The sequence below is a fragment of the Seriola lalandi genome, unplaced genomic scaffold, assembly GCF_002814215.2.
Source record: "Seriola lalandi dorsalis isolate HSWRI2012SDOR001 ecotype SW California unplaced genomic scaffold, Sedor1 jcf7180002054840, whole genome shotgun sequence".
NCBI lineage: Eukaryota > Metazoa > Chordata > Actinopteri > Carangiformes > Carangidae > Seriola > Seriola lalandi.
In genome coordinates, this window is record NW_019525393.1 from 41,974 (window position 1) to 53,952 (window position 11,979).

Consider the following 11,979-nt stretch of genomic DNA (forward strand, 5'->3'; position numbering starts at 1 on the left):
AATACAATTTAGTGTCTCTAAGTCTGTTATCTTAATGGAGAAATCCGGCTGGAGATTTTTTTTCTGTGAGATGATGTTAAGAGTAATCTCTTGCCTCAGACTCCACTGGACTAATCCCAGTGGAAAAAATAATGCCAGTGAAATTGAAATAATGTCCACATGGTGATTGATGAGTAACCCATTCATGCGTTTATCTTGAAAAATGATTCGACACTCTCCGTTTGGGGAGGTGGGATGTCCTCTTTTCATCCACCAATCTCCGTCCGCTTTCCTCCATCTCTGGGTTTTTATTGCTTCTTAGCGAGTCTTCAAAGAGCCCGGAGCCTGTAATTAGGGGGCGGGCTCCCTGCGCCTCAAAACACTTCCCCGCGTTACTGCCCGACTTCTCCCAAAGTGTCCCGGGACTCAGAGCTGCGCTTCTCCCACTCCCCTCAGCTTCCTTAGGATTTTGTTTCTCAGGGATGGCCGCATCTATTCTGGAGGTAGGGAATGTAATTGTAAGTAGATTTGTTTTTTCTTCTTCTTCATACTAAACCCAACTTTTATGATGTGAATATTGTAGAAATTGAAGCTAGAACTTATTATAAAGTCATGTAGTTGTATGTTGATGTGAGGAAACTGGAGTTTACTTTGAAGGTATCTGGCATATGACAGATGATATATGAGTGACTGTAAATCTGTGTCTTAACTAGATAATGAAAATTATCATTTACATTAATGAAGAAAGAATTTAGGTTTTCATTGCAAGTGATTTAAGGCAGTTTAAGGTTGAGCTGCTGACAGAGCTGTTCAGTACCATGAAACTTTACTGCTCACATTTTACCCTCTGCCTCTAAGCCTAAGATTTACATTTCCTCTATGCAATATTCATTCTATACCCGAGAGCGATCATACAATTATAAAGATGATTTAACAAAACGTTATCTCACATGGCCACAAGAAGCTTTACAGTTACCAGCGGTGGATGGAAATGAAGAAGACAGCAGGGACTGTAGGAGAAGTGAAATACTTTAAAGTCAGTGATGAAACTGTATCAACCTCAAAACAGAGCAAAATCAATAGGATGCAGAGGGGCTGACCCCGGGGCTTGTTGTAAGAGAGGGAGATAAACACTAACCCCTTTCAAATGGGAAGTTTGCCTGCATGGAAAGACCAAAGTTTATTTGTAAAAGAGATTTCCATTCACACTCGTTCAAAGTAATAGGCTACAACTAATAAGAGATATAGTGCACCTAAACACAGAAAAGTTTGATTTAAAGCATATTTATTCATCAATAGCTTAAGAACGTGATTTCAGATGAGTGATACCACAACAATTGAGAACAAAGACAGTATGAACTCACTATTACATATTATAGAAGCACAGAAACTTAAGAATGTAACTATTAGTTATATCCACACGTGCAGTGAGCAGTAACAGTAGAAAGACAGACACAACGCCTCTGATATGTTGTGCTAGGGCGTTAGTTACCTGCAACATGGAGAAGGGAAATACTAAAGTGAGAACTACTAAAACAAAAAAAGAAACAAATAAATAAATAAATTTTGTGAAGATTCTTGTATGGTGCGTTTCAGTCAGATATACCCAAGAATTCACTTCACTGGTGGAAACTGTTTTGTTTCCTAAAAGGGGCTCATGAAGACTCTGAATGTTTACAGGAAACACCACGGCCGGACAATAGTTACATCTTAATCTGTAAGAATATGAACAGGACAATGGTGAGACCGTTGTGACAAAGTGTACCATGACACACCTTCAGTGGCATCGTAACCACAAAAAAAAAAAAAACAACAAAAAAACATGTTTGACTATATGCTTGTGTCTGCTATAACTGAGGCACAGTTACAGTTAACAATGTAGTGCTTAGATACATGCGTACAGAACGTACATTTTTCTATGTTGCTGACTGTGGAGACAGGTGGAAAAACTTGGAAATAAACAAGAATGCAAATTTAAGAATAGCTTGTAGACAGTGGTTAAAGTTAAACAAAAGAGTGAGGGAATTCCGCCTTTGCTGAGCAGAGCAGATCTTTCACAGGCATAAACATTCACTGCTTAAAATTGCCCTGACCACTTTGAAAATGGAGAGAGCAGGAAAAGCCAGCGGTGGCAGTCAGACATAAGTTTTTTATTAGAGTTGACACTGACAGAAGCAGCAGCAGCAACCAGCAGCCATTTCCTGCAGACAGACAGTCTCATTTTCTCCCATGTCTCCTCCTCCCCAGGAAGACGCACGCTATGGCTCCAGTCCTCTGGCTATGTTAACTGCTACCTGTAACAAGTTTGGCAGCACCAGCCCCGTCAGGGATTCGGCTACACCCGGTAAGACCGGCAGCACCACTCCAGTAAAGAAGCCCTACACCATGACCTCTGACCTTCAGACAGCTAAGAACGGACGGACCGCAGACGGCAGTGGCCTGGCGGACTCCTACACTGGCTCCTTCACCACAGCTGCAGGAGGAGGAGGAGGTGGCGGGCTGCTTACTCCAACTGGAAGCCCCCCTCCTTCAGCCGGAGGCTACACTACAGAATATAATCCTTTCTCCCACTCCTTCCAGACCTCTGTCTCCCAGGACCCGTCTCTTTTAGTGTCCAAGGCCCACGCTACGGCCGATTGCCTCACCAGTGTCTATACCTCACTGGACATGACACACCCTTATGGCTCCTGGTATAAAGCCGGTATCCACCCTGGCATTACTGCTGCCCCGGCTAATGCCACATCCTCCTGGTGGGACGTCCACCCCAACTCCAACTGGCTGTCAGCAACGCAGCCCCAGGCAGACGGAGGCCTCCAGGCCTCCCTGCAGCCTGTAGCACCACAGGCCTCCCTGAGCCCACAACTGCCCAGTTACAGCACCGACTTTACACCCCTCAACCCAGCACCTTACCCCTCTGTGGGACTGGGCTCCTCCTCACACCTCCTCCAGCCTTCCCAGCATATGCTGCCCCAGGACATGTACAAGCCCAAGCCCGTGCCAAGTGCAGGGCTGATTGAGAGTCCCATGGGCCTAAAGCCTGCTAGGGGATCAGGGGGCTACAGCGGAGGGGCAGCACCCACTAGATCCTCATGTGACTGCCCCAACTGCCAGGAGCTGGAGAGGCTGGGAGCCTCTGCTGCATCCCTGAGGAAGAAGCCAGTCCACAGCTGCCACATCCCAGGCTGTGGGAAGGTCTACGGCAAGGCCTCCCACCTCAAAGCCCACCTGCGCTGGCACACCGGTGAGCGGCCCTTTGTTTGCAACTGGCTGTTCTGCGGGAAGCGTTTCACCCGCTCGGACGAACTGGAGAGGCACGTGCGCACCCACACACGGGAGAAGAAGTTCACCTGTCTACTGTGCAACAAGCGTTTCACACGTAGCGACCACCTCTCAAAGCACCAGAAGACCCATGCGGATTCTGCAATGCAGGGGAAAGCTGTAGCTGTGGAGGGAGACACAGATCCTCGGAGTGAAGAGGCCGCAGAGCTCAACACCAGCGCTGTAGCCACCAATCCTGTCGCTGACCAAATCACCAACGGAGATGAGAAGACTGGCACACCTAATGGAGTGGAGAACAGCAGTGGACTGTTGGAGATCTGACTTCATTAAATCTTTCACTTAGTACTATTTGAGACATGGTGGGTTCGTTTTTATGGTGAAAAATCCATCTTTTAAATAAAAAGAAAGACAGTATTTTGTTTCAAGACATACAAAGGACACCAGATCGAGTTAAAAAAGACTTGATATGATAAATGACTGAGCATGTTGCAGGTAGCAATCACTTCATTTTTCTCTGGACCACACACAAACACACACACACACACACACAGAGAAAGACACACACAACATGAGCAACCTTGCAAACATATACCAATGCACACCAATGTATGCAGGCACACAGAACGCACATGAGCAACCAAACCAGGAAGTACATGAACACAGATATAACATGCGTGTCCCATGTGCACATATACATGCACACAGATAACTATGAGCAAATGTGCAAGCATATATATAATGCATAGGCACACACACAAAACTATCTCTGCACACACATACGCACACACACACACACACACACACACACACACACACACACACACACACACAAACACAAACATGTAAACAGGCTCGTGCACACATTTTGAAGCCTCCACACATTTTCTGCCTTTCAAATGAGACAAACCACTGGGGAAATTTAATCTGCAAAAGCAGAAGGAAAAGAGCTCTGAAGCCACAAAAGGAAAGTAGTTTTAGGACGAGACTTATGGTTGGGATGATGGAGTTGATGGAGCATTGCATGCCTCGAGAAAAATCTGATTTACAGCTGTACTTTGATACTTATTCATTATTCTTGAAACAATCAAAGGATGGCCTTATTTACTGCTTCTTGTTGCCAAAGACATTTTGATGTAAAAGGTTTTGCATTTCACTTTTGTTTGCTGTTTGCTTCTTACTATGTCTAATTTAATTTCATATTTACATAAATAATCTAATTTATGTTTTAAATTATACACATGGAAGATTATCTTGCACCCTGCAGGAAATATAATGCCTGAAAAAAAAAAAACGCAAGATGGTTGAAACTGGCCAAAAAGAAATTAAAATGCATTAAATTAATACTTTTTTTCTTATTTATTAGTTAAAACGTGGAGGTTGGGGCTATGTTTTTAAAGATTTATTTATAGATCTTGAAGTTAGATGTGCGTGTAAACTATTTCTATATAATCTTTTAATTGTGAAGTCTTCCACACCTAGCAAAGTAATGATTAATAAGGGCTTCTCCTTGTTTGTACATACTATATATTTACAACAATATATAGATATTGTTAGGTGTGTTATTTTTCTACTTTTTTATGTATTTTCTACATTTTGTATCACTTCCATGATGAAAAAGATGTCTATGTTGCTTCAGTTAAAAGAAACATAAACATAAGAGCTTAATTTGTTGTTCATAATTTTGCTCACTGTGGTAGTGTCGAACTACCAGTGTTTGCTGATTTGTTGTGAAATGAGTGTATAAGATACTGTAAATAGTGATTAAGCATGAAACCTGGCACTAAGGTATACATGTTGTAAGAGTTATGGTGTGGAATCATGACAATTTTGGTGCTTTTAAAAGTAAAGAAATTTCAAATGCATTTTCTTCGCTGGTGTTATTCTTATACAAGGATATTTGAATATTTCAGCTTGACTTTAAAGTGCAAACGATGAAAAGTAGTTGTCCCCTGAGCATGAAACTCACTCTTCCACACCCTCTTCTCCTTGCTCACTGTCGTTCTTTTCATATCTTACTTTATTTCCATCTCACCATGGCCAACCAAATACTTTCATTATCTTTTGCAGCACAAACAAAGCCGTCCACTGAAGTGAAGTCTTAACTCCACACAATGACCCCCTTTCAGTGAGCCACTGTAGTTACACTCAAGACAATTACTCCACTCTCCAGCTGGAGAGGGGTAATTACTGAGAGCGATGCTCCAGCAGAGTCAGGAGAGGGGAGAAGAGGGGATTAGGACATGGGAGCTGTGGTTGTATTGTTTATTGAGGGAGGTGGTCAAACAAAGGACCCCAATTAAGGCAGGATGCAGGACGAAAGACATGATGTGGAGATACGAACGCAGAGAAGAAGTTGGGCTGAGCATCAAGTATGTTTTATAGGCTGTCAAAAACCACCAATCTGAGATTTTGTTGCCACTGTACATGGCATTTTCTTGCGTTTTCTGCAACAGTTTAAGCCACTTTCTGTCCAGTTTTCTGTCAAGTCATTCAAGCTATAATGCAGACTAATAAAAATACTTGAGGTGGGCGGACTTCCCACTCTGCATTAAAGGAAAGATAGCCTCAGGAAAGACTAAATGAAGCCAGCAACAGATGTGTTCTGCTCTGTAGTAGCACCAGACATAGAATTATAGGAGTTAATCTTTATGACATGCTAATAACCATACTGGTAACAGGTGAGGTTTTAAAAGAATGATAAGCACATAAAACAAATTTAGAGAAACGTTAAAATCCTTTCTCACTTTGGCAAAAAATTTGTTTACTTCACCAGTCATAAGGAAACAAATGGGACATGCAATGTGAAAACAAACATTTGCTATATAAAAGTAAGTATTTTCAACACAGAAGTGAAGAGCTGTAGCTAGAACCCCCCTGAAGCTACTGTCTCTCCTGTTGTAACATTTACACTTCCCTGGCTGCATGGTTCCAATTTAGGGCTTCTAATGAGCTGTACTTGAGGTCAATTTATATAAAATGTCCCGGGGCCGACTCTGTCATCAGGGACTGACATGTTTATGGTGGTCTGAAGTGGGCGCATGGTCGAGTCCACAACATAAAAGGCAAACAGGGAAAATGGGGTATGGGTAGGGTGTGTCAGGCCGGGTGAGGGTGGGGGGTTAAGAAGACGGTCAGTGGCTTTTAAAACCTCTGCTGCTACTGGTATTTTCTGCCTTTTTAAAATACACTCCCTCAGCAGTGGTGGTGGCATACTGTAGCCTTAACTTTATTTTTACTTCTTTTATTTAGAAAGCCAGGAAACATTAAATGTTGCTTCAAATAAGGTCATAAAAAGAAAATATACATGCAGTGACACATAGCAGCAGAAGCTGGACAATCTGTTCCATATGGCTTGCCCACTCATGCCCCTGCACTCCATTTACAAATCAAATTACTGCAGACTTAACAGGACTAAAAAGGTTATTCCAGAGGATCCCAGACACACCTGTTTAAGCCATCACACAGCCCATTTCCGACCTAACACAAAGAAGTAATTTTAAAACATTCACTCAAACAGTGTTTAGTTAAGTCTTGATGAGTTAGACAAACTTACACTTAATGAATTACTCTAGGGAGTTTCAACTTTCAGAGAGACTACAATTCAAGCTCTTTAAAAATGAGACAACTCATCATGATGTGTTGAACAAAATGCTAATGAGCCCTGCTTTTCCTGCTATTATCTGGTCCTAACTGAGTAATCAAGTAAAACAATGGACTGTGCTCTGACACAGCCACAGGCAAAGTTGGCCACTACTCCCGACCAGTGTATGCAGGGGAGGGGCTGGGGGTGGGGATGGGACAGTGGGAGGCATGAGGGAGGACAAAAGCACAGGTGTCTGCAGGTGTGGCTGGGTCTCTGTGACAGGAGGGGGGGGGGGGGAGAAAGGGAAAAGAATGTCAGCACGCCCAGAGGCTCAGCGGTCAGGCCAAAAGTATAAACAAGATACGTTTTTTTGGCAAAGGGGAAAGACACACTGATCTGAGTGAACCATAACATGACCTGGAGAGCAGAGGAGGTCAAACTAAATAAAACAGGGGTTGAAAAGGAAAACATACCAGATAAGAGAGGGCAAGAGGTAAAAAGGTCAAGCTATCTTTCAGGTGTACTTTGTCTTCTTTGCTTATCATTTTCAGCCATCATTTGCCTGTTAGGAGAGGAAGCAGGGCCATGTCACAAAGAAACACAACAGATGTGTCTCAGTCATTGAGTATCCTTGTGTGCTTTTCTTCATTCATGCAGTAAATACAGTTCAAATAATGTGCCACAGTTTGAGTCCAGCTGATGCAACAATGCTGCATCTTGCTGCACTACTTCCTATCTCTCCTCACTGCACTGTATGAATGATTATTACAGTGGTGATGGAGGTTACACCACCCCCTCTTTTGACAAAACAAAACAGCAGCTCCTGTGCCTTGCATCATCAAACTTGGAGTGCTTCTCATATTTCCAGCTCTAATCATACAATGTCGCAGCCTTTCCTAGCCTGAGAACTGCCTTTAAAGTTTAAAGGGAGTCTTCCCTTGTTGCCCAATGCACCAAATGCACCACTAAATGAGGCCATTTTGTTTATAGGAACTGTGGGAGGGTTGTGGGTGACTCTGTGCCCCTTTAAAAAGATAATATCCTTCCCATTTAATGGCCTCCGGATGACAAATTGCTTCCAGGGGAAAATTAAGTTAAGAAAATTGCATGTGTGACACGTAAAGTAAAGACAAATCCACTCTACTTAAGATGTTTGACATCCATAATTCAATTATGTGCAGCAGTTAGGATTTTTTTTTTTTTTTTTTTTGAAAAACCACATTTGCCCAAGAGGCCTGAATAAAGTACAGGCCTATGGTCTTTATCAGTAATCGCAAGTATATCTCATCATGTAATATCAATGTACACTTCTAATTAGGACAAATGATGAACTTTGAAAACAGATTTCAGAGTTAGGATCACGTAAGGAGATCTATAGTGAAAGCACATAGGTTGCATGGGTTACTTGATTTTGACCTCAACGGAAAGTTTTCTTTCATTGACAGGGGAAAAGCCCTATATCTCTTGGAGATGGTTGGAAAAACACTTAGAAAATTGATGGCCCATTATAACCTCATACCCTTACAAATATCTAGAACACCCATAAACTGTTCTTTCCTTTTCAAAACGCTTACTATCTTGATGGTATTCTGACTGATGTACAACCAAAACCGTTCTTGTTTGCTTTTTTTTTTTCAAGTTCAAGCCACTAAATACTTCCTTGGAACATTTAAAATGAAGGGATTTAAGAGAGACAGTACAGAAAAGGGCTGGTGGATATGTAAAAACACAAAACCCTCAGGAGAAAAGGTAGAGAAAACACAATCAGGGAAACCTGCCACTAAAAGTACAGCGGTAAGTGAGAAAAGAGAAGGCAGCCAAATAGCAAATGAATCTGGATTTGGATCAACTGAATGAGGAAACTGTAGAAGGAAAAAGAGTCAGAGAGGAAGGAGGGGGAAGAGAGAGAGACAGTGAGACAGACAGAGAGAGAGAGAGAGAGAGAGAGAGAGAGAGAGAGAGAGAGAGAGAGAGAGAGAGAGAGAGAGAGAGAGTCAAAATGCAGAAAGAGTGATTTGGGTTGGAAGCGGGAGCACGGAGCCAGGGTTGGCAGGGTTTTGGTGGAGGAGTGTGGTGGTTCAGAAGTCCTCCAGCGCGAGGCGCCAGTGTGTCCAGCGGGGGCCCTGACCATGAGCTGCCTCACCCCCCCAGAGCCACGGCCACAAACCCCCTCTCCCCCTTCACCACCAGCACCGCCACCCATCCAACCCAAAACCCACTGGCAGGCAGCGCTTCACTGAAGCTGCTGCTGCTGCTGCTGCATGTTTATTTAATATTCTGAAGAAATTGAAATATCTTTGTGGCTTAACTCACATACATACACAATTACATATCACTCACCCGCACACACACACACATTCACACACACTCACACACATACATACATGCACGCATACGTTCACACACATTACCACCACAATATATAAATAAATAAAGCAGAGTAATAACGTTCTCTTGATCTGAGGCCAAGAATAGAGTTGGAGAAAATCTTTTTCAAATGGTGTTTTCAGAAGTGTAGAGGGAGGAGCGTGAATGTCTGACACTGCACGTTGCCTGAGCAGGCGGCATGTCTCAGACTGACTCCCACAGAGGAGAGAGAGCCTTAACAAAGTGGTTGATAAACAAGAAATAGTTCCCATGTGACAGGAATAGACTAACTGTGACAAATAAATAAGGCAAAATAATTAAATTTGTTTGTTAATATGGATGCAGGTTTCATCATACACGGATGCCATTGATTCTATGAAAAAGTAAGCATTTCACATGTTAAGCAATTTAGCAAGTCCAAGTGTGTGGTCTGTAAATGAGAACATATATATGAGGTGTTTGTGAAGTGCTAAATGTATGAATGTGCATGCCAGCCTTTTTCTGTGTGTGTGTGTGTGTGCGCGTATATCCATGCTTGAGAGCACACACGCACACATCCATAATGAGTCTCTGATCATTACAAAGCAATTCCTTCAGACAGAAATCCCTTAAACAGCCTCGGTTTTGGGCTTCACGCTATCCCCCTTCTGTCTCCTCTCTCCTCAACAGCCACCAACCACTGCTACTGCCAAAAATAACACAGGAGCGCCACTCGAACCCGCGCCTCACCACAGCACAGCTTGGCCGCAAGAGAGGGATCAAAACACACACAAAAAAGGAAACACATCATATTGTGGAAGGAGGGAAAAAAGAGCATTCATACAGCTCCATGCTTGAAGATATCTACTGATGATTTTGGCAACTAAGGAACCACACATACTAATGCGCCAGGCCAAGACAGGGAAAAGGAAAGTGTGTTTGTGGATGTGTGCATTCATTTTGGATGAAGTATATTGTCACTGCTAAGACAGTATTCATTTCAGATCTCATTCACTCAGTGATTTAACCACTAGCTCAATAAAAACACTTACATTATCACATTATAGGTCAATAAATTAGGGCTTTCAACCGACAAATGAGCGCCCAGAGAACAAGGGAAATTAACACTGAAAGTATGAATAATGAGTAGGAGGGGAATGCTCTGGTCACAAATAAATCATGGTGCTTTGATTGTAGGTTTGGGAGTTCAAATGGGAGACGACTTTACTCATTGTCATGGCCAGTTCACTTTGTGTTGCATTTGGCAAAATGTGCTTATCCACAGTGACACACCGATGCCAGTGAATGAAGCCATCAGAATCCAAGCTCCGTTTCAACGGTGGCCAGCAGGGGTTTACGAGGAAACCATCACACAATTAATTGTCCAGCCACGGAAATAAAGGAAATGATGGAAAGGTGGAAAATGTACTGAAATATTTTATGGAAGTGCTGCTATATTAGTTGGGCAAGAGGTTCTGTACTTGTGGGTCTGCATGATTCCTCTGGGTTTTCACCAAGGCAGAGGGACTCAAACTAACAAGAGAAACTGGACCCAAATTGGTATTGTTGTCAGCCTGTAATATTATTTCATAATTAATTTAATTACCATCTCTTTTTTCCTAAATTATACATATCATGTTATCTACTAGACTATTCATTTATTTTTATTGTTGTATTTTGTCTTTATACTGCTCGGTAAGGACTATTGTTTAGACCAGGAACTTTCTATTTCATTTTTGTGCTTTTAATTTCTTGATTATATTGAATTGTAGTGCCAAGAAGTATTCCTATTTAAAACATCCTTTAACTTTGTTTAGATGCTGTATAAATAAAGTGTGTAACCATTGTTATTTATTATAAAGCTTTATCTTTGTAAGGAGTTGACAGACTGCAGCATGCCTGAGTCCAAATCCTCATATTTAGCTTAAGCTTAATGGTCAGGCTACTAATCTAATGAAATTTCCCGTGTCTATATGTTGGTCTGTAGTGGAGATGACAGGTGCCAGGGTACCTCTGGCCCCAAACCACCAACAAAGCCTCGACAGAGAGGCTCATCAGGCTGACAGATCAGTGACTGACTGTCGCCCTCTTCTGGCCCACTGTAGCCATAACAAATGCCAGGAGCCACGGAGCAATAAAACTCGTGATGCACAACAAATACTTTTCTTTTTATTGCTATAGCCTATAATTGAGGAGCAGACAAAAAAAAAACTTGAAGTTAAACTAGCTACCCCACGGAGAAAACATGAACTGTGGGATAATTACTTGCTCACACGCTGAACAAAACCAAGATTAGCCAACAAAACAAGGCAGAAACAATTAACACTTACTCAAGTACAATTGGTACGGGTACTTACTTGAAAACTTCCATTTTGTGGTACATTTTCATTCGATGCAGTTGTTTGACAGCAGCAGTTTGAAGTTTTTAGTTGGCTGCAAAAAGAAATAAAGTAATAAGAATAATGTTACACTCGTTAAGTTTGTTTTTGTAATGCAACAGTTAGATCGTGAAAGTTGATTTTACTGCACTAGCTAACGTACTAGCTAACGGCAGGTAAGCTAGGTTTGTACATTAGTTCTACTTTATCCACATTTTTGAATGGAAGAGTTGTACTTTCGGCGGAATACATTACATTTTATATTTTAGTGACAGTGGTACTTTTTTCCACCAGTGGATTCACCTGCGTCTATTGCAGCTGCACATGGGTACCTGCTAGTGCCTTTTGCCTTGGTAACATGCACTGTGCGACGGTGCCTCCCGGTGTTCAAACCAAACTAACCCACGGCTTCCT

The 11,979-nt window shown here is 42.2% G+C and overlaps 1 protein-coding gene and 1 long non-coding RNA gene across 3 annotated transcripts in view; one reads left to right on the plus strand and one right to left on the minus strand.

Moving 5' to 3' along the window:
* Window positions 1-11,949, minus strand: part of LOC147817925 (uncharacterized) — a 35,976-nt gene extending 24,027 nt beyond the window's left edge. Inside the window, exons 1-2 of the long non-coding RNA XR_015438491.1 lie at window positions 11,821-11,949; window positions 11,545-11,620 (exon numbers count right to left, since the gene is read on the minus strand). This is a non-coding gene — a long non-coding RNA (uncharacterized LOC147817925). The remainder of the gene's footprint in view (window positions 1-11,544; window positions 11,621-11,820) is intronic.
* sp7 (Sp7 transcription factor) lies at window positions 370-5,120 on the plus strand. 2 transcript variants are annotated; one of them, XM_023426790.2, is made up of 2 exons: window positions 370-497; window positions 2,227-5,120. In XM_023426790.2, exons 1-2 carry the CDS (start codon window positions 462-464, stop codon window positions 3,577-3,579), a joined length of 1,389 nt encoding a protein of 462 aa, XP_023282558.1. In that variant the 5' UTR covers window positions 370-461; the 3' UTR covers window positions 3,580-5,120. The 2 variants fall into 2 exon arrangements, with proteins under 2 accessions (XP_023282558.1, XP_023282559.1); XM_023426791.2 differs by having other exon boundaries at window positions 371-482.
* Window positions 11,950-11,979: the final 30 nt, after the last annotated feature.